Source organism: Danio rerio, chromosome 19 (assembly GCF_049306965.1).
Source record: "Danio rerio strain Tuebingen ecotype United States chromosome 19, GRCz12tu, whole genome shotgun sequence".
In the NCBI taxonomy this organism is placed as follows: domain Eukaryota; kingdom Metazoa; phylum Chordata; class Actinopteri; order Cypriniformes; family Danionidae; genus Danio; species Danio rerio.
This window is the reverse complement of record NC_133194.1, coordinates 10,924,781-10,948,742: the sequence shown is the minus strand read 5'-3', so window position 1 is coordinate 10,948,742 and position 23,962 is coordinate 10,924,781. Positions and strand designations below refer to the sequence as shown.

Below are 23,962 nucleotides of genomic sequence, written 5' to 3'. Positions count from 1 at the left end.
TCATTTCACAGCTTTTGCATCACATTCTATGCACAGTTTATGAATGAGGGAGAAGAGTGGTGACAGTGAGCTCAGCAATTTGGAGTGGTGGGAAAATGTCAGAATGTCATGGATATCATTTATGGAGCAGTGTGAACTCCTAATGAGTCTGTGAAAGGTTTCTGTTAGTACATCTATACCACTGGAGATGAGGGTGTTCACAAGGGCATCTGTGTGCAGAGGTTAAAAATGTGTGTAATTGCTGAACATTTTATTTAAAGTTTTATTTAAAATTTGCTTCCCCAAAAATCATGTATATTGTTGAATGATAACTCTCAATTTCCCTTCAATTTTGGTTAGCAGCTTCAACTGCAACAAAGAAACTGTAGGTACAGAGGTGGAAACCCCCTCATGAGCTTTCTGTTAAGCACTGGTTACAGTCACTATTGGAAATACTGTGTCTAGAACTGTTGTCATCATGGATCAACCATGCTGGACACTTTAATGGTGTGTAAAATGTATATGCAACATCAAGGAAATCTTGAACACTTATACCTACGAATTAAAAATATTATGTAATTTATTTAATTGCTTGGTATAAACTAGTTATCCTGTGATTCCTGATGTGCATAGAACAAGGTGGAGGGATATATATGGGGTGGTCCCTGTAAAAGTACTTTTCTGTCTGATTGTATAATGTTATACAGTATATTCATTTTAAAAATAATTTTAAATTACAAAAAAGAATATGTGTAATCTGGTGTCATGGTGGCACAGTGTGTAGCGCAATCACCTCACAGCAAGAAGGTTGCTGGTTCGAGCCCCAGCTGGGTATCTTGTTATTTCTGTGTGGAGTTTGCATGTTCTCCCTGTGTTCGCGTGGGTTTCCCCCTGAGTGCTCTGGTTTCCCACACTGTACAAAGACATGCGCTATAGGTGAATTGAATAAGCTAAATTGGCTGTAGTGTATGAGTGTAGTAGAGTATGGGTTTCCCAGTGTTGGGTTGCGGCTGGAAGGGCATCCCCTGCGTAAAACATATTCTGGATAAGTTGGCGGTTCATTCCACTGTGGCAATCCCTGATTAATAAAGGGACTAAGCCGAAAAGAAAATTAATAAATGAATGTGCAATCCAATAATTTTACCCCAATAGCTTAAAGCTGAAACATGAAGTTAACTTATTAAAGGTTTGGTAGCGGGACCATGCCTCATTTTGCCTCCTTAACCAATCAGCTACTCCCTAAAACTTATTTAAGGCAGACCAGCCCTCTAACACTTTTCTTCTCATTCTCTCAAACCCACCCTCCCTCCCTCTATTTTCTTGCTTCCCATTAGTGTTGGGCGATATTGACCAATTTGGCATTGTACGACGTCTAATGGTAAACCTGTCAATCACTTTTTCCGCAGGATTTTGGCATGATCTGTGCCAGATCTGTGTCGTTATAATGGTGTCCACAAACTTGGTTGGTAAAAAAGGTACACAACCAACAGCAACCAACCAACAGTATCTGAGATTTTTGCTAAAATTACTAAGTACAAGCATGAAAGTGAAAGATTAAAGCAGTGAAGATAGATTAAAAAGGCAAAAGAGTCGTTAGATAAGGACAAGATTAAATAAATATTGCGTTTAACAACTATAGTGAGAAGCGGTACATCCCTGTTCAACGTGCACTGCTCTCTGGGGTTTTGTGCTCAAAGCACCCACTGACTGCCTGCAGCTCAGACATGCACATATGCTGCAGCGCATGCCAGAGTGTGTGTGGTCATGTGATGTGCGTTTTCAGTGGTATAGTGTGGGCGGAGATATTTTCAGGAATGCTTGATGAAACGCCAGTATGGACGTGGATCGCTTTCGTTCTAAAATGACAATTTAAAACTAAGACGTATTAATGTAAACAGGGCATAAGTGTGTATTTTTCGTGAGGTGACAGGGGCAGGGCGGAGGATTGCAATGCATCGTGATGTCTATGGACGATGGCATTGCCTATCGACCAAACCCTACTTCCCATTCACAATACTTAGAACCCTCTCTTCCCTCCAAGGTTGAACCGGGGGGTCCAATCACTCTACTAAAACATTACAGAGTTGGTACCCCCACTCTGAGTCTCTGTGCATCATCATAGGATGCCTGATCAACCTAGCTGTTCACTGTTTAACCTCTTTATTCCCTTCCCCTTCATCTCACTATTCCCTTACCATCCCTTTCATCCCCACAATAAAGTCTAGCTTAAAGTGTGGCGTGGTCCATGCTGGTGAAATTGGCAATAAAGCTCAGTCTCTCCTAACTTATTGCTTAATTGCAGCTCTTGATTTGCACTTCTACGCTCCAATCAAAACAATCAACATTTGCTAATTACAATACAGTAAATCATTGAGTGGCTGTTAAAATCTAATTTGCCTCAGCGTCTTCATTAGGTGTCAGGAAATGAACAGAGAGGCAAAAGCAAGGAGTCAGCAGAGTTGAGAATCAGCAAACCCCCAATGGTTTACATAGGGGTTTTGTCCCATGTGTTGCAACCACGGCTCTAATGCGCTGCTGCAGTTTAAGGATTCTGTAAGGAAGTTTGACTGCAGTCAGATTCCCGTAGCAGCCTGTCAGCGCTGTGGTGTGTAGCGCTGCATCAGGTGCTAATGTTACATTTAGCTCAGCATTTTGTACTACAGAATTATTAATAACGCACAAGACACCACAACAGCGCTGCTGCAAAGTGCTGAACACAGACATGCACAACACTGCAAAGCAAAAAAAAAGGAAAAAGATGATATCTTAGATCGTGCTGCTGCATGGTGCTTCACCACTGTATAGTAGCAGGCTTTAGTATTTTCTGCATCGCATTTTTCTCTGCCCTGATGTGACACAGCAGTTCAACATCCAATATCTTGCCTTTTTTAATGAGAAAAGGAAATATGTAAGCACACTCCTTGTCTGTATTCGCAGCACAGACAGCTGGCAGTGACAGACTGTGATAATGTGTTTGATTACGCTAGAGGCTTTTCCTTAGCGCTCTCTCTCTCTCTCTCCCGCTCCACAATTACCGCAGCAGAGCTTTCTCCATCATCAACACAGCAACATTTGAGCACACTATAAATGTTAATGTCTCCCGGTATGACAGGTTGTGTGTTGGTGCACTGCTTTATCGTTCCCTCTCCGCACTGAGCTTTCAGAAGAAAACAATGTTGACTGTACTATTCCACGATGGGAAAACACTGCAGCATCAACAGCGCTTTTATGTCATTGTTTACAAGGCATATTTTTTTCTTTCATTTGTCATTTGCATTTAAGTCCCTTTTACGTGTATGCTAATGTTTCTCTCTTGACTAATGAGAAGGTGTGCCATACATATTTTTCACACATATGGTCAAGGTGAGGTTATTTTGCATTCATTGCTTTGGAGTGCTGCTGCAGTATACTGTTATTGAACATCCTGACGACCTTCACAAAGCTCAGAGCTGCATTTAGATATCTGCTGTACGCTAAACAAAATAAGTACAACAGAAATGACAGTAAAGAAAAAACATATTTACAGTAAGAAAACATCTAACAACAGTAATATGACCTTGTTTGCACCAGTTCTGGAGTTTCGTTCTGATTAACTGTACAATATATTCAATTCAATTCAATTCAGCTTTATTTGTATAGCGCTTTTACAATGTAGATTGTGTCAAAGCAGCTTCACATAAATGGTCATAGTAACTGGAACAGTGTGGTTCAGGTTTTAGTGTTTAAGTTCAGTTCAGTTCAGTTTAGCTCAGTTCAGTGTAATTTAACCATTACTGAGAGTTCAAACACTGAAGAGCAAATTCAGCGATGCTTAGCTCTACCAATCCTGAACCATGCGAGGCAGTGGCGACTTTTATTGCTTTATATTGCTTTGAAGGGATCCTATTATGCTTTTCCAGATGTTGAATGTTACTAAGTGTGTAGGGTGGTGTATGTTGGGCTTAATAAGTCTACAAATTTCAATCCAAAGAAAGAAAATTTGTTTGAAAAAATCTCTTCACTGTACAATGAATGGCTTGTTTGGACTATAGCATTGCTTTCCAGAATTTGTGATGTCACAAAGTGGACCAAATCCTGCCAATGGAAATTCAAATGGTTGGGATGGACAAAACAACAATGTTACAATTGTAATAAATACTGCTGTATTTGTTCATGCAAAGCCAGGGCTCGAAATTAACCTTTATGCTTGGTAGCACTGGTGCTCCCAACAATAAAAAGTTAGGAGCACCAGCCAAAATTTAGTCGCACCAACCAATTATAAGCACCGTTACTACAAGTTTTAATGTTATATTAACCGGTTTACTGCATTTAAAATCAACACTAAACAATCTAACAAACAAACAAAACATCTGCATGTGCCCACCAGCCCTGCACACACTGCTGGATATGAATGAAACTTAGTTAACAATAATAACTTTGCTGTTCTCACGAGTGCTGTGTAATATTGCACAGATAATACTGACATAATAGTTTATTATTTGCATATGTCATCTTAATAGCAATACCGTTTCTTTCATGAGCTGCAAAATTTGTTTTATCTTAATGAATGCAAGCCCTTTTGCGATGGTGCACGTGGTGTTAAATTTCACCTATAGCTGCCACCTGCACAGCTGATAGCATCCTGACGTTTAAATGAAGGAATAAACAGAACTTCTCGCGCTTAAAATGTGTAGATTTGGCAAACATTGTTACCTGCAAACTCTGTCAACCGGCTTTATGGTGAATGCTTCAGTCATTTTCATAGCGTACTTTAAACACTGGAAGTCTTTTATTCACTCTTCGAAAAGAGTAAATGGTGGATTAACATTTAGCACATGATCACTAATCAGATGTGTCATTATTTGTAACTTTAGGTGTTTTCTAAAACTAAATCTGTCAGTGTTGTTTTCATTTTCTCATCTTCAGTGCTTTACATGTTCGCGGTTGTAGCTCTCCCTGTCATCTAAAGAAAGGCATCGACCGAGTGATTGACAGCTGATATTAACCAATCCGTTCGCATTCAGTTCTAGAGGAGTGGGCCAATCAGTAAAGCTTGAAGGCGGGGCAAGCATTGCGTACTTTGTTTACTGCAGCAAGTTGACATGACAACTGTTTTCAACTATTCATGAACGCTAAGACACGTTCTGCGTGAATGTCTCCTAAATCTGCGTGTGCGGTGAACATTTTGCAGCGAAAACAAGTTGCACGGCACCAATTTTATGCAGTCGCACAAATGCTCCCAAATATTTTTTGAGGTCGCATGGATAAAATATTGGGTGCATATGCGACCGAATCTCTCGCAATTTCGAGCCCTGAAAGCTTCTTGACAATATTCTTGGCTCAAATTGATCATATTGAGAATATTTAAAATTCTGATTCTCAAATATTGTGATAAGATATATTTCATTGTTTAAACATCTTAAAAAAGATAAAATTAGTTGATCTAAGGTGACACAGTGGCTAGCTCTGTTGCCTCATAGCAAGAAGGTTGCTGGTTTGAGTCATAGCTGGGCCAGTTAGCGTTTCTGTGTGGAGTTTGCATTTTCTCCCTGAGTTCGCGTGGCTTCCAAACTTCAAAGATATGTGCTTTAAGTAGATTGGATGAACTAAATTGGCCGTAGTGTGTGGATGGGTGTTTCCTAGTGCCGGATTGTGACTAGAAGGGCCTCCACTGAGTAAAACATATGAATAGTTGGCGGTACATTCCGGTGTGGCGACCCCTGATAAATGAGGGACTAAGCCGAAGGAAAATTAATAAATGATATTAGTTGATCTTTGAAAGGTAATGGGTGTCGCCATGTTAGTCTATGCTACATTGAAGAGGTTAGAGCAGCTGGACTTGTATTAGAGCATGCTATATTACAGGGGTTCTCAAACTTTTCCGCCCGTGACTCATGACCCCCAATATCCTATGAGGTGGCTATAAATATATAAACCTTATATATACACTACGGCAATTTCTATATACACAACGGCACACACATGCCAATAGGCCCAAGTGTATTGATCATTTAACTTTTGAAAAATGCCACTCAGAGACCCATCTTCCATGTCCAGTTATGGCCTGTATTTATTTTTGATGTACATGAGTGCCGTAAAGGTCTCAGAAAGTTTAACCTAGTGCCCTAAAATCCATGTGCTGTGCCTTTAATATAACATAATCACCCCAGAGGTCGCAAAAAATGTGAAAGGTTGATGGCTTTTTACTTGCATGTTTTTTTTTTTTTTATGTAGCTATTAACTACTATTTTTCTTTTGTAAGTTATGGATAAAATATGGAAACTGTAATAGTTTAATAAAATGAATTCGATTTTTGGAAATCAATTTCCAAATATCAATTTCGGAAATCAATTTTCGAATTTTTAATTTCGGCTGAACTATGTCAACACCTTATTTACTTATCACCCTATCACTGCTCAAATTTTCTAGAAATTAATCAAGCTATTATTACTCTGCTGGTTGCCCAGTTCATTCCAAAACATTGCTATAACATTGGCAGTAAGTATTCACCAAGCTACTACACAAAACACAGTAGCAATCACATAGTTTATGACCCCATAGAGTACCCTGGAAACCACATTGAAATGCACAAACAACTCCTTAGATCACATAAGCAGCCACAAATAATGCCTGTAAAAAAATGTGTCCCTAAACCTGCTGAAGCTGGTTTGCTGGCCATAGAGGCTGGTATTCTAGCTTGTTTAAGATGACGTTTGGCTGAGAAAGCATCTCCAAAACAGCTTAAACAATCTAAAATAAGCAAACAAACTGGTCTTTCAATTAGTTTTAGAGAGAGTTTAGACAATTTCCATCTCTTTAGACCACCAAAGATGTTTTGGGTTGCATTTTGGTAACACAGTGTCAATGAAAACACAGGCAGGACTTCAACCACTGTATAAACAGATGGCATTTAATAAAATTAACTGCTGTTCTTTCCCTTCAGAAAAATGATAGCAAGAGCTGAGTGACTGTCACGATTCTTAAACATGCATTTTATACTAACTACACACACTCAGCAGTCTACATGTGCTTGTTGTTGCTCAGTAATAGTAAACAATCTGTGTCTCCCATTTAAAAATAAAAGTCATACATACAAAGTAAATTTAATATAAACATCCAAATAACATTGATCATTGTTGTCGCTCTAGGAGACGTTGTAACGTATCAAATGCAGCTTGGGGGCATGCATACTAATGATCCCAGAGCACCTGTTGATCTCCTGATGACATGGTAGCTCTTTAGGTCCAGTTAACATAGAACATGACCTAAAGTACATGCAAATGATAAGGGCGTGCCCTGAGAGTCATGCAACTGTCTGGTTTGTGTTCTGATATGCCTATATTTCACCTGGGTTTTACACTCGTGGAATTTACACGAGATCGAGGAAACAATGGTGTCTGAGGCTCACCGTGTGCCCATCTTCATGTACTGATCTTTTCAACTATGTAATGTAATGTGTATTTACATAGCGGATTTATTGTGTATAGCCTTATACCCAAAGCGCTTCACAATCATGGGGGGATGGGGGGGGTTCTCCACACCACCACCAGTGTGCAGCATCCACTTGGACCCATGCCTAGGTATACCTAGATTTTTATAGAGCGCCTTTAAGATCAAACGTAATCATAATATATACAATCATAATATATATTTCACCTCAGCATGGCAAATCATGCATATTGCTTTGTTCTTGTCAGCTTTTCCACTATGGTGACAAAAGGTTCTTATAACAGTCAGGTATGGTTCCAGTTATATGTCCATGGAACCCTAGTACAGCACAGCATGATTACAAAACATTCTGTATGTGGATGACCTCTTTTTAGATAACTGTTTCGGTATTGTGCAAATGATGTAGCCGGGACACTGCTGGCCACTGGCCCTATGAAAGCATTTTTCCAAAACGGCATGAGCCCTTAGAATCCTCTTAACTTCCCCCCCTAGCGGTGCCCCTGGATGTAGCCAATCTGTTACCTGGCTGCCAGTTTCTCCATATGCGACTCATAGAATATGTACTCATTAACAAAGTAAATATCAGTTAAAAATAAGCATTAAAAAGAAGAAAATATCTGATCATCATATATATTGCTATATTACCAAGGCAACAACTGACGCATTTGTATTACATTCGAGAGCTATCGGTTATTAGCACCACTATGTTGGGTATGGAATGTATTTGTGCTGACTGGCCCAGATCGGCAAGGATTGGAACTGTTAAATAAACAGACCTGCGCTTACAAAATCTGAAATATTTACATACCATACAAGTGTTCACCTTCCCCACCTGCGTTCGCCATGTTTAACTATTCACTGTGATATCAAGCAAGGTAAGGATAAGAGTGACATCTAGAGGAGAAGACTAATAATTATAAGATCTATGTTTACCAGAGATGTTCAGTGATATCAGAAATTGCCATCTAAGACCTACATTGAACCATCTATTGTAGGAGAATTTGCTAACACTGGTCTTTTGACTAGGAGGTTAGAATGAGAGGGTTCGAATGTAGTTGAATGCAAACTTGGTTTGTCTGGGAGGCCACCTAAGACCACCTTATTCCATCTCAGCACAGAAAACTATCTATCAGACTGGATTTTGGCTATAGTTTTGGATGGATTTTGGACACTTAACTTTTCAGGCTACAAATTAAGATGAAAACATCCTTGGCCAGACCAGCAGATCATGTAATACCAGTAAACTATCTACTGGAGGACCAACAAACTAGAGCCTGGTCAGGTTGGTCATACTGATGCGGTATTTGAGAGGTTTTCATCTTTCTTTTAGCTTGTCAGGTTTGAAATCCAGCTAAATACAAGCTTGGTCAGGCTGGATGGCCATCTTAAACTTGCTAGGACAAGCCAAAAACATCTAGGCCTACTGTGAGAAATCCAGGGTCAGTTCAGGCGGGTCTCCTGGCTTTTTTTTTTAGAGGATTTCTAGGCATTTTCAGCCAGTCATGCTATGAATCTAGCTTGGGCAGATCTAAGAAACTACCTTAAATGATCTAAGACAAGCCAAATCAACTTGATTTAGCATTGTTTTTCAGTAGGTTGTTTCTAGTCTACTCTATCCTCTTTTTTTATTAACCTATATGTTTTGCATGATTTAACCTTATCCTTTATCCTGTCAATACTTACTGTCTTCTCCCTTTTTTCTCTCTCAGGTTTGAGTTTAGTGGTTGGTCTGGTTTTGTATATCTCCAGTATCAATGATGAAGTGATGAACAGGCCTCGGGAGCCAGAGCAGTTCTTTCATTACCATTACGGCTGGTCGTTTGCCTTTGCTGCCAGCTCCTTCCTGCTCAAAGAGGTCAGTGACAGAGACCAGCATCTGTTAGCACTCGAGCTGACATTGTGTGTACTCTTATCACAGAGCTCAGTTCATTAATATGCAGCTGTGTTAACAGCTTTCACTGCTGTTCGCTTCTAAACCAATAGGTCTGCCCTCATCAGTATGCATTAATTTTAGCCAAGCTTTTGCTGGGGTGAAGGCTACACATTTCTGTTTTGCTGCATATATGCTAATTCACAAGTTCAGTGCAGCAATTTGTAAATGTCAGCATCTAGTGACTGCAGTAACCTCCACTTATATTCATATATATGCAGATGCAGGGGGGCCCAGCAGATCACACTTAAGAAACATCATTTAACTTTTAATCCGGAGGTAGACAAATGTTTAGGATTTAATAAATAGAGAAAATCAGACCCTGTTTATGTACTAGCACATACTATAATAATATACTTCCTGACAAAAGTCTTGTCACTCATCCAAGTTTTAAGACAAACAATTAATAACTTCACTTCTACTTGATCATTTGGTATCAGAAGTGTATTATGGTGTATTATAGTGGACAAAAGTCTTGTCACTTAACAGAAATAATGTCCAGTATAGAATATACATGTCAGTCGTGGTGCAGTGGAAAAGAATGAATATTGTGTTTGACTCCCATGAGTTTGGAAGACTGCCTCCCTACAACTCTGAAATGACTCAAATAACGTATTAATGAAGTCATCTGGAATGGCAACAGAAGCATTCTTGCAGGACTTCCAGAGTTCATCGAGATTCTTTGGAGTCATCTTGCCCCAGACATGCTCAATAATGTTCATGTCTAATGACTGGGCTGGCCAATCCTGGAGCACTTTGACCTTCTTTGCTTTCAGGAACTTTGATGTGGAGGATGAAGTATGAGAAGGAGCGCTATCCTGCTGAAGATTTTGCCCTTTCCTGCAGTTTGTAATGTAATGGGCAGCACAAATGTCTTGCCAACACAGGTTGTGGATTTTGACATCCACTCTAAAGAGCTCTCGCATGGCTCCACACCCAATGTAACCCCAAACCATGATCTTTTTCACCAAACTTGACTGATTTCTATGATAATCTTGGGTCCATGTGGGTTCCAAAAGATCTTTAGCAGTATTTGTAATGATAGCAAAGCAGTTCAATGGATGATTTATCGAAAAAATCTACCTTCTGCCACTTTTCCAAATGATCAACTAGAAGTCATGATTTTATTAAGTAAATAATTATTACATTAAAGTTGCCATGGGTAATATCCTAATTTATTTCATAATATTTATAAATAAATAGAAAACAATTACTTCAACTATATTTACTAAAGCATTCTAAAAAAATTAAATGTATATTATTTTAACAAGCTTATTTCAGTAAAACCATTAACAAATCCATTTATAAAACAATGGAATTCAATGTCAAATACGCTAGTCATGAATGATTAACCTGATTTGCACGCTCGTGTCTTCTGCATTGTCCCGTTTGTTATGTACATTTTTTTAAAATTCTGATTTATTTACAACATTTAATTGAAACTTTAAATTTCATTTAGCTTTTTTTGTAGCTCAAAAATAAAACAAACAAATAAACAAAAGGTTACATTAAAATAGAATTGAGCATTTCTGTTAAGGTGTTCCCCAATCCTTCCCAATTATTTTCTCTCTGCCTAGCCAAATCAAAGGATACAAAGAACCAACTTTGGCCCACCGGCCCTAGTTTGGGCGTCTCTGGTTTAGGAGAAAAGCATTTATTTTAATAAAATACTGTCAATGTCGTTATAAAATGTCACTTTTGCCCCTGTTGAATAAAAACAAAATAAAAACGAAGCCCAAACGTTTGAAAGTCAAAAATAAAAAAGTTAATTAAAACAGATGACATGTTTTTTTCCAGACCATCATGTGCGGTAACACTGTCTTCAATAAAAAATTGCACTGATGAATTTGCATATGTTTTTTCTTTCATCTTTTTCTGCCATCTTGTCACATTTTTTTGCCCCCAGATGGTGTAGTTATGGCTAACTGGGTCATGCTTACCAGCCAAACCCTTACCCCTTGGGCAGAGAGCATTTCTAATTGGCTAAATTTATGCTTTAAAAAAAAAAAAACAGCCCTGAAAGTTTGTTTTTATTTTTATTTTTGCATGGCACTATCACAGAGAAAAGTGTGATTTCTCCGAACATCTCTTTATCTGGTACCTGTTAGATTCTAGAAACATTTAACTTCTATGATGTTCTCCTGAATTTGAAATGAGCTGAATAATGCACCTCATTGACTAGTTTTGTTTGGCTAGGGTGCTGGGGTCATGTCAGTCTATCTCTTCATGAAACGTTACGCTGAGGAAGAGATGTACCGACCCCACCCTGCACTGTATCGCCCTCGTCTGTCTGAATGCAGTGACTACAGTGGCCAGTACCTGCACCCCGACTCGTGGCCTCCTCCTCAACGTGGACGCAGCGGCTCTGAGGTGTCCAGCGACATCTCCATTCAGCTCAACCAGACCCCCCTGCCTCCTCAAACGAAAGGCAGCGGGCCATCTAATCCGCCCTCTTCCTCGGGCCCCTCCTCCGGGGCCAGTTATCACCTCCCACCTGCTTCCTCCTCCTCCTCCTCTTCCTATCCTCACACCATCCACTCTTCCCATTCCAGCAGCCACGTCCCTCAGTCTCTCCCAATGGCCGCGCCCCCATCTGCAGTCCCGCCTCCTCGTTATCATGCGCATATGCGTATGAGCGCATCCCCGTGTTAGAGCTCCTCCGCATTCAATACCTAAACAACACAAATATGAGTATAACCTTAGGAAAGAGGGTAAAACTCCAGAGACAATGGCAGAAAAATGGAGAAAAGGGTGCTAAGTTGCAAAGAGGTAGACAATGAAGCATTTTACTCGCAATTCTGTGCCTGAATAATGTTTTAACAGATTCTCAGAGTGAGATTTAACAAAGGACTGAAGGAATTGGGATTTATACATATAGAACGAATGTATGGAGGAGGATGAAAACAGAAAAAATTGTGCAAAATACTGACCGAAGTAGTTGAGAATAATTGTATACATATTTAAATTTGTATGTAAAAACTGAGTCCATTTTTTCATTCCACTTCATAAATCTTGAGTGTCATGAGCCTGTTTATATCATTCCTTGTTTATACTAAAGCATAAAGACACGAATGCGCCCCCAAAGGTGGCCGATTTTATTTTAAACGGTGTCACAGATGTGTTTCAGTGGACAATTTCTGTACATAACACATATAAACCGCAGTAGTCATCTAGTGTAGTTCAACATATTATGTTTTATCGTGTGGGCAAGGAAAACTTTAGGTGCAGGGGTCCGATTCGTCCTTTACTATCAATTTGTAATGTTTTTAGATTTGTACATCAGGGTAGATGATGTTCTACAAAGCTGACTGATGTTTCTTTACTGGGATGATGTTGTACGCTTGGCCCCACGGCCCTCAATATGCCTTGTGTTTTCTTGTGCTCTCATATTGAATAAAAAAATAACACCGTCTAGCAGTGACATAGCACGATACGAAAAGGAAACCATTTGAAACAACTTACTTTAATCTAGAGTGGAGACTGACTCCTACAGTATATGAATGCAGGAGATATTCTCTCCTTCGCTGTTCAGTCATCATCTTAAAAATGCAGCCGTTACTTCGCTTTTATTATTGATATTATTATTACTACAACTATTAATTTAATCGTTTATCATACAAAAAGAATCTAAACCTTACGTGTATACTATATTATGAGAGAAGCTATTGTATATCCATCCTGTGCCTATTGCAGCACAGCAGTGTTAGAGATCATCTTTTAGAGTAGACCTGTTATGGAATTATGAAAAGTAATTAAAGAAATCAGCATGAGAAAGCCTTTAATAATAGCACAAAGCAAGGCCGTAACTATGTAATGGACATTGGGGGAGAAACTAAATAATAGTAAAACAAAAATACTATTAATCAGGTTTAACTATTTTAATCAGTATATAAATATATATATATATATATATATATATATATATATATATATATATATATATATATATATATATATATATATATATATATATATTTATTTATTTTATTTTATTTTTTTACATTTTTACTATAAACAACATTATTGCAAAGCCAATACAGAGCTACAAGTTTAACCCTTCGAGCAACACTATATCCGACACATCTTCCAGTTATAAATTAAAACAAAAAATGTAAGAAAATAAAAACTAAACACAAAATGAATGCAGTGTCTGTTGGTTTCTGAAGTTGCGAAGCATACAGTATGTGATTTGTACCATTTAATACAGCTCCCACATATTTTGAATCCAGCAAGTGTAAGACTAGGGTCAGGTTTGAACCGTCTAAATGGGGTGCATTTTATTTAACAACTGTCCCAAGTTAACTTGTAGTAAGAGTTTATTATCTCTAGCTTCAAAGACCTCCGGGCGTACATCTTAAAGGGCTATTATGGGAACTTCAGGGATTTTACAAAAAAAAAAAAGATTTCTGTAAGAGCATTAATTAAATATTTATAATAGCTTCATGAATATGACCAATATTCTGACAAGAGTTTCCCCAACATAACAGGATGGGTTCGATTTTGTTAGGCTGTCTGTTGGATAATGTTAAAATCTAGTTATCATTGTTTAACAACTGTGCCCATGATTTTTGTTTTTATTTGTAGTAAACATGTCTACTTTTCAAATTAAATATTAGAAAAATGTGCATTTTGGGTCACAGGACATGGTTTTACAATTGGTCTAGCTAGCCCTGCTGAAAACAAACTGCTTAAACCAGCCTAAGCTGGTTGGCTGGTTTTATCTGGTTGACCAGCCTGGTTTTAGAGGGGTTTTGGCCACTTCAACTTTAAAACCAGGCTGGTCAACCAACTAAAACCAGCGAACCAGCTTAGCAGGGTATAAGCTGGTTGTTTTCAGCAGGGTAAATTGTGTTTTACTACCATTTTAATAACCAATTATTAACTATCAATGTTAAACTATGGGTTAGTGTTGCAAAACCCAATTATCTATGGTTTTACAACATTAACCATCTCAACCCCAAGTCCGTCTAAGGTAAATGCACTATGGTTACATTTACCACTTAAAACATGGTTAGTTTTCGTAAGGGTTTATTTTTTTATTTTTCTTTCATTAAACAGTGTTTAAATATGAATACTTAGCAACTTACTTACCTCATAATTTTCACCGTTAAAAACGGAAGCATCGAGCTGAAATTTGTGTTTGTCTCTGGGTTCAGTAACGTTAAACAGCAAAGCCCGCCTTTTTATCGATTTTCTTCTCTGTCCTTTAAACAGGAATTGGCGTTATTAGACTTCATAACCAGCTTAACAATGTGCTTTTAAAACTTTGTGTCACCCTTACAACAAACAGCATCAATATCGAACACTTAGAAGGACAATTTGTTCATAAGCAGTCATGTTTCCCTCAATGTCTATGGCAGTTACGGCTCTGGCACAAAGCAATATGATTTTGTTCTCCACCTCTAGTAAACTGCGCCATCTAGTGGCGAAGAATTATTAGTGCATTAAAGAATGACTAGTCAGAACCACAAGCAGGGCTAAATGAAATTTGTATTCGATTCATTGACTAAAACGAGGCAGATGAGTCAGCACTTCCATACCTGGTGCCTGCGGTGCTGCATCGATTGAGCAATGCAGTAAGGACAGTTTGTACAGTATGAATATTAAACCGAAAAATCTAATTTTTCCTAATGCCTATATGTTGACCTTTGTAGAAAAATAGCTCAAAAATAAAGTATGTTAACTAACAGAGATTATCTTAATTACCTCTTAATATTATCATGCACAAAAGCTTGAAATATTTTCCAGAGTGTTATAACTGATAGAGTTCATCATTGTGTGTAAATATTGTCAAGATAAATAGTTATATAAATATAAATAGTAATGAAGAACAGGACTGGCTCCTGCTGGATAGAAAAGAAATTCATAGAATAATAATCTATATTATAGCCATATTATGCGAGAAATATGCAGAAATGAAGGTTTGATTTATGGAAACTGAAAAGAGTAGAGGGAATGATTTTGGATCCTAATATTTATTCAAGCATTGCTGATGGTACAAATTTAGTCTGCTTTTAAGTCTGAAAAATGTGAATATATGTTTATGTTTTTGTGTTTTGCTAATAATTGCGTTATAATGAGCTTTCTGCTCTCGCAGTTCCAGTTGACATTTGTTGTTGTTGCCGTCTACGCTGAGGGTCTGGCTTATAAATATGTATGTACCATTTTGCATGACATTTTTTATTTATTTTTTCATCTTCATAGCCTTTTCCTCTAAGGGTTTTTATTATTCTGCTTTCTCCCCGTGGTCTGTCCTTTGTCTTGATTTGTCTCTCTCGAAGTCCCATTAAGCTAAAACGGCCTCACTCATTTGACTTGTCTTCTCCTCTTTTACCTTTCATTTCTCGATTTTTTTTCTCTCTCAGCTAAATGTTTTTTAGTTTTCTGTTTCTTCAGCTTCGCATGCCTTTCATTCCATAATGCCAAAGCAATTGTGCCTGATACTTAAGATGATGATGACAGTTATTATTATTATTATTATTATTATTATTATTATTATTATTATTATTACTGAGACTGTGGCATTTCTTCTTTGTAATCTGGAATTTGCTTAATAAAAATTAAGAAATTGAAAATATTTCACATTTATTGACCTGTGTTGTTTGAAGAGTGAATTTCTTGCTGTTTACATGTTCTTTAATATAAAAATACAGTTAAATGTTTTGTATTGTTGGTATTTTTTTTGTATGCAGGTACATTTTTGCAATGTTTATTTTAGGATATTTAAGATATTTTTAAGATTAAAATTCTGGTTTGAGAAAAAAGTAATTTTTTAGAGAAAGAAATACATTTATTTTATCATTATTATTATGTGTGTGTGCATATACAGTGAGTAAGGAAAGTATTCAGTATTTTGCAGCCTATTGCTAAAACCATTTAAGATATTTTTTCCTCATTAATTTCCTCATTAATGTAAACACAGCACCCCATAATGACAGGAAAACACAGAAATGTTGACATTTTTGTAAAATTATTAAAAAAGAAAAACTGATATATCACATGGTCCTAAGTATCCAGACCCTTTGTTGTGACGCTCATACATTTAACTCAGGTGCTGTCAATTTCTTCTGATCACTTTTGAGATGGTTCTTCACCTTCATTTGAGTCCAGCTGTGTTTGATTTTTCTGATTGGGCTGGATTAGGAAAGCCACACACCTCACTTTATACTTGCAGCTCACAATGCAAGTCTGAGCAAATGAGAGTCATGAGGTCAAATGAAGTGCCGTAAGAGCTCAGAGACAAAATTGTGGCAAGGCACAGACCTGGCCAAGGTTAGAAAAAAAAAAAATTTAGGTTCCTAAGAACACAGGCCTCCATAAAACCTAAATGGAAGAGGTTTACCAGAACCCATCCCAAATTGATCTATCCGGAGAGAAGAGCCTTGGTGAGAGAGGTAAAGCAGAACCCAAAAATCACTGTGGCTGAGGTGCAGAGATACAGTGAGGAGATGGGAGAAAACTGCAGGAAGTCAACCATCACAGCCCTCCAGCAGTCAGGGCTGTACAGCAGAGTGGCTCGACGGAAGCCTCTCCTCCGTGCAAGACACATGAAATCCTGCATGGAGATTGCTAAAATGGTGAAGATTCTCTGGTCTGATGAGACCAAAATAGAACTGTTTGGCCTTAATTCTTGCCTCAGGACCTCAGCCTGGGTCAAGAGTTTACTTTCCAACTAGACAATGATCACACAGCTAAAATGACTGGCTTCTGTGACTGTTCTTAAATGGCCCACCCAGAGCCCTGACTATAACCCAATTGAGCAACTATGGAGAGTCTTAAATATGCTGTCCACCAACATTTACCATCCAACCTGACAGAGCTGGAGAGCATGGAATGGCAGAGGATCCCCGAATCCAGGTGTGAAAAACTTGTTGCATCTTTCCCAAAAAGACTCATGGCTGTGTTACGTACAAAAGGGTGCTTCTACTAAATACTGAGCAAATGGTCTGAATACCTGAGATATCACCATGTGATATTTCAGTTTTTCTTTTTAAAATCTGCAATAAATCTGCAAAAAGGCTGCAATATAACAAAGAATGAAAAATGTAAGGGGGGCTAAATGCTTTCCGTACCCACTGTTTATATAATGAAATACTGTTTGAAGCATGATGACATATACTGTAGTACTTCAATATTAATATTTGACTGAAATTATGGTGAAGATAATGACGATAATAAATAAACAATTTAAAGATGCCATGCCATTTACATTGCTAACTTTAAATTTAAAGCTTTAACCTTTTTGTTTTGATGGTTTCAGCAAAAATCAATTGGAAAAACATGTGTATATGTATATGTACATAATAATAGTATATGTACATAATAATGGTGTCTACACTCAAAAGAAAAAAGTTGTTGAACGAACTTAAGAAAAACTTTTACCACAAAATTGAATTTTTCAACCTCTTTGAATTGTGCTATATTTTACTTATATTTGTAATTGTATTATTTCAACCCATTTTAGGCAAATACCCATGAGCAAAATTCATTTAGAACCAATTATGTCAAATATTTTTTATTTACATTACTTTGTGAATTTACCTTGCTTGAAACAATGTTGGAAACAACCAAAATTTCTGCTATTTTTGCTGTTCGAACTGCAATTGCTTTAATAATGGAAACAGATGACTGAGAATGATATTAGAACTGCATTAGCACAGTTGTGCTTCACTGAGTAATGTAAACAATATTGTTGTTAATAAAGGTGCACACCTAAGCATGAGCGCTTCTCTTCTGCAAGATGGTAACCTCAAAACCCTACTTGAAACTCTTTTAAATCTTTAAACTAAGCAAGGAGTTAACTCCTACAAGTTTTTTTTCTTAACATAAAATACTTGTAATGTAAACCTTGTAATGCAATCCCATTCAAATCATGATGGGAACACTGACTCCACTAACCAGGTAGTTACACTAATACAATTCCTTCATGTCGTTCCAGCAAAAATCTATTAAGTAAACCTTTTTTTTTTTTTTGTCTAAGTGGATTGAACATTCATTCATTCATTTTCCTTCAGCTTAGTCCCTTTACTTATCAGCGGTCACCACAGCACCATGAACCGTCAACTTATCCAGCATACAGTATGTTTTACACAACGGATGCCCTTCCAGTTGCAACTCATTACTGGGAAACACCCATACACTCTCACATTCACACACATACACTATGGCCAATTTAGTTTATTCAGTTCACCTAGTGCATGTCTTTGAACTATATATATATATATATATATATATATATATATATATATAGTGGCTACGTATTTAGACCCCTTAATTTTTTCACTCTGTTATATTGGAGCCATTTGCTAATGCAATTTTTTTTTTCTTATTAATGTACACTAAACACCTTATATTGACAGTTTCTACCCTGGATTGAACATACAACAAATAACTTGTCCAATAAATACACAAAATCAGTTTTTTTACCTTATTTTATATAAGTAGTTTGAACAAACACTGTGCTCTTAAAAAATATAATGGTTACTTTACTGTAACCCAACATTGGCTAAAATGTGAACAAAACCCAAATGTTCTGAAGGAATTAACCCAACAGGAAACCAAATTATACATTTTGTCAGGTTAGTGGCTAATTTGTTCATAAGATTTTGTGACTTTGTAAAAGGGGTGTGACATCAAACCACACCCCTGAACCCAACCATAATTTTAGAATAAGCAAATTGTACTAAAATGTTTGAATGAGATCGTACAAATTCACATGAATTCGCCACTAAATCAAAAAGTTATGAATTGGTGTGAGATTGTGTTGGGTTTGTCCATATTTGACCCAACAGTGAATTATGGCAAGCAGGCATTTTTTAGATGTAGCCCACTGCATATTCTACAGCACCAACTAAAACCTTTCAAACAGTTTTTGAAGTAACAAGGTGTTCATTATACTGACAAATTAACTTTCAAACCATCATCTTGCTATATGTTCCTTATGCAGGTCTCAGTGGTTTAAAACAACCTAAAAGATGCCCAAGCTAGAGTAGCTAGTTCTATTAATGCAATTTTGCCTGTGGGTGTTGAAAGCTTTAAGGATCTGAATAATTGTCTGTATAATCAGTGGAAGCCTGTCTGTGGGGCAGGAATTGAGGGGCGAATGAGTGACTGGGTGACTCGATTGTGGAGAAATGAGTAAACGGCGGAGGAGTGTGTGAGCTGATGGGTCACTGCATTAACAATGAGCAAATCTGAGCACTCGGCCCATGTGCTTTACATATATTGACTTCATGTATGAAATCCCATTGATTCCTGCTTTCTTCTGTCTGCTTTTGATAGAACGGCCTTGAAAGACCTTGGGAAATAATCGTGTGGCATAATTTAGTGCTCAATGCGTCATGGTTATTGGGAAAAGCTCTCTGTTGTTTAAAGGAGCGGTTGCATTATTGCTGGAACAGCATCACTTGAATCAGAGGAATTGCTTTCAAGGCAAAAATACCCTAGTGACAGAATAAACACCCACACGAATACGGAAGCACAGTCTGTAATACATGCATCTCTCAATGTGTTCAGACCACAGGGATGTTTGAAGCACTACATAACTGAGTGCTGATAATCAGTGCTGCTTCTCTACCTGAAGATGTGTGGGCGAACAGTGGCTGGTGTGTGTGTGTCTCTCTCTCTTCCTCTTTTCTCTCTCAGAGGAAAAAACACTGAGGAACATGTGAGCAAATGAACACATGAGGCTGCATATCTTCAGCGTTTGCCAAGGCATAAAAATAAATGCACAACACAGTGTGCAAGATTATAGTCGCACCAACCCTTACGATTTTATACTGAAAAATAGACTGAAAGAAAACTGTAAAAATAGTAAAATAACGCACATTAGACCTTTTTGAGCTTGTGCACCATTTTTTTTTTACCCATTTCACCATTTAAAGGGCACCTATTTTACCCTTTTTACAAGATGTAAGATGCGCATTTGGTGTCTCAAGAATGTGTCAAGTTTCAGCGCAAAATACCCATCAGGTCATTTATTATAACCTCCAGAATTTGCCCATTTTGGTGTCTGAGTACAGAGTAGTTGTTGTTGTTGTATTAAATACAAATGAGCTGCTTCTCCCTGCCCACTGTTTTCACCTACATGTCTGCTTCTTATTACTTGTTACGTCAGATAAACAGCAAGGTAACAGAAACAGACTCAGATAAAGCTGAATTTCAGGTCTTTAGTCAAAAGTACCAATTAAAAGTTTATTTGATGTATTAGTAGTGGAGTTTATTCAAGCCTTTTTGAGATGATGAGTCTCACAAAAATGTTGTTTGCAGTACACACACACACACACACACACACACACACACACACACACACACACACACACACACACACACACACACACATACACACACACACACACACACACACACACACACACACACACACACACACACACAAAAACACATATTGGCATTACTGACACCATGCATCTGTGTTGATAATAGCGGTTACATCGATTTTACTTGCATTTGATGAAGCCATGAAATATTTTCCTTGCACAAAAAGTTCTTTACGGTGGAAAAAGTCAGATTTTTAGATAAAGTTTTGATTTCTAAATGTCACTTGCACTAATGTGATATAATATTTATATATATACAGGTATATGCTTAACATATTAATCTAAAAACATGCTGGGAGACAGTTGTGTAAAATATGGACAATTTTTTTTTTTTATGTTTTAAACGAAATTTAAAGGACCGTATTTAACCCAATATTTCGATTTTTCCTTACCCTTTTTGGGTTTCAATAACCCAGCATTTTTAGAGTGAATACATATTTATTTTATTTTATTCATTCATTCTTTTTCCTTCTGCTTAGTCCCTTTATCATTCAGGGGTCACCACAGCGAAATGAACCGCCAACTTATCCAGCATACAGTATGCTTTACGCAGCGGATGCCCTTCCAGCAAACAAGCACTCTTGCATTAACACACATTCACTACGGCCAAGTTGGTTTATTTAATTCACCTACTCCACATGTCTTTGGACTGTGGGAGAACACGGGTAGAACATGCAAACTCCACATAGAAATGCACATTTTCGTACGACTGAACTTGTACAAATTTGTACGAATTAGCCACTAAACTGGCAAAACATAAAATACTTACGTTTTCTCATGAGATCAGGCTGGGTGCTTCTTATTACTTGTTACGTCAGATAAACAGCAAGGTAACAGAAACAGACTCAGATAAAGCTGAATTTCAGGTCTTTAGTCAAAAGTACCAATTAAAAGTTTATTTGATGTATTAGTAGTGGAGTTTATTCAAGCCTTTTTGAGATGATGAGTCTCACAAAAATGTTGTTTGCAGTACACACACACACACACACACACACACACACACACACACACACACACACACACACACACACACACACACACACACACACACACACACAAAAACACATATTGGCATTACTGACACCATGCAGCTGTGTTGATAATAGCGGTTACATCGATTTTACTTGCATTTGATGAAGCCATGAAATATTTTCCTTGTACAAAAAGTTCTTTACAGTGGAAAAAGTCAGATTTTTAGATAAAGTTTTGATTTCTAAATGTCACTTGCACTAATGTGATATAATATTTATATATATATATTTATATATATATATATATATATATATATATATATATATATATATATATATATATATATATATATATATATATATATATATATGTATATACAGGTATATGCTTAACATATTAATCTAAAAACATGCTGGGAGACAGTTGTGTAAAATATGGACAATTTTTTTTTTTTATGTTTTCAACGAAATTTAAAGGACCGTATTTAACCCAATATTTCGATTTTTCCTTACCCTTTTTGGGTTTCAATAACCCAGCATTTTTAGAGTGAATACATATTTATTTTATTTTATTCATTCATTCTTTTTCCTTCTGCTTAGTCCCTTTATCATTCAGGGGTCACCACAGCGAAATGAACCGCCAACTTATCCAGCATACAGTATGCTTTACGCAGCGGATGCCCTTCCAGCAAACAAGCACTCTTGCATTAACACACATTCACTACGGCCAAGTTGGTTTATTTAATTCACCTACTCCACATGTCTTTGGACTGTGGGAGAACACGGGTAGAACATGCAAACTCCACATAGAAATGCACATTTTCGTACGACTGAACTTGTACAAATTTGTACGAATTAGCCACTAAACTGGCAAAACATAAAATACTTACGTTTTCTCGTGAGATCAGGCTGGGTGGACATATCCCTTATTTTCACATCCCAATGTTGGCAGGTATATGGTCCACGGACATACGACAGCCAGTATTTAGCTGTTCATGAAGGGTTGTATGTGTTTGTTTCCATGATCCACGGGGTTTGTTGCATGTATTTTTCCCCACGGTCCTGTCAGGGCGGATTCAGCAAAGATGTTTGTGTGCAGCAAGCATTTTTGTCGGAGAGCAATACGAGTATGGTGGAGAATGGTGGACTTTGTCATTTATCAGTGGAGTTCGTTCACATTTAGACACATTGCCGAGCTGCTGTGTTCGTCTAAATCCTCCAGATTACCAGCAGAGCTAATAGTTGAAATAGGCAGGGCAAAAGACCTACTGCACTGAGTCTGCATTCAGACAAGGGGATTGAGGGAGAAGTCCTCATTTATAGTGTTTATATTAACACGATGCATTATGATGCATTTTTTTGAAAAAATTCTGAGGTAGACCTGAACCGAAAGTGGGGGTGTCGTGGCCCTGTGAAGTGTAACTTTAACGAAAAGAAGAACGTGCAATTAAAAACTCTGGAGTTATATGTAAATTGGACAATTTGCCCTGCTCTATTCACCTTATTCTCCGCCAACGAGCGGGCGCTGCCATTTGAATCTTTTTGACATGAGACTTCCGGTCTCATTCACTTCCATTCATTTTTTGACGTTAAAAACTGCTCATTACGCTGCTTGATGTTGCAATTTGATATTTTCTTATTATATTATTCTACTTGGTCTTTATAGTCATGCAAGCATTTGTTTTTAGAGCAAGTAGTTTGACCGTTTTCTGCCGTTTATTATTCCTAGTCATTTCTCCCATAGGCGACTGAATCGGAAGTTCTAAGACAATCGCAATAGTGTATAGTGTATAATAGTGTAAAAAAAAGTTTACCCTGCAGAAGTATATATATTCAAAACTTTTGCATGTGTTACCAGCTGGCTGGTGGGTCTCATATATACACACCAGAAAGGTGTTTAATTCAACACCTGTAGTGTAAAATGTACACTGGCAAATTTGCTGTGTTTTATAACTGCAATTGCATTGCAAAATGACTTTTGCTGCTAGTTCAAACTGTTAAAAAAGTAGTTATTAAACAATTAAACTGCACAATTCTTAAGGTTATTTAGGGACAACTTAACTGTTTTATGTTCAACCCGCTTAAATTTGTAGAAAAAAACGAATTCGTTTGTGTTGGGACAACATAAAATAATGGTGTGTAACACTGCATTACAGTGTGTGCATTAACTGTTGTGATTCTTGATCTTGTAGTTGCATTTTAGAGTTGAATAGAGTTAATTCCAGCTATTTTTCACAAATGAAATTAAGATTGTGAGGTAAAACACAAAAAAACAGCTTCTGATCTGAAGAAGGCAAATAAAATAATAATAATATTTA

At 37.3% G+C, this 23,962-nt stretch overlaps 1 protein-coding gene and 1 long non-coding RNA gene across 5 annotated transcripts in view; one reads left to right on the top strand and one right to left on the bottom strand.

The window, feature by feature from the left end:
• cacng7a (calcium channel, voltage-dependent, gamma subunit 7a) overlaps positions 1–13,181 on the top strand; it is a 41,882-nt gene extending 28,701 nt beyond the window's left edge. The window contains exons 4-6 of one of the 2 annotated variants that reach the window (NM_001083084.1): positions 9,117–9,262; positions 11,534–11,765; positions 11,937–11,989. In NM_001083084.1, the coding sequence (NP_001076553.1) occupies positions 9,117–9,262; positions 11,534–11,765; positions 11,937–11,989 (431 nt within the window). Of the gene's footprint in view, positions 1–9,116; positions 9,263–11,533 lie in introns of both variants that reach the window. The other variant, XM_005159404.6, reaches the window with a different exon arrangement.
• LOC141379018 (uncharacterized) overlaps positions 1–14,761 on the bottom strand; it is a 111,688-nt gene extending 96,927 nt beyond the window's left edge. The window contains exons 1-3 of one of the 3 annotated variants that reach the window (XR_012394928.1): positions 14,619–14,749; positions 14,429–14,541; positions 11,657–12,009 (exon numbers count right to left, since the gene is read on the bottom strand). This is a non-coding gene — a long non-coding RNA (uncharacterized lncRNA). Of the gene's footprint in view, positions 1–11,656; positions 12,010–14,428; positions 14,542–14,618 lie in introns of those variants that run through there. The other 2 variants (XR_012394929.1, XR_012394927.1) reach the window with 2 other exon arrangements.
• Between the last annotated feature and the right edge of the window lie 9,201 nt (positions 14,762–23,962).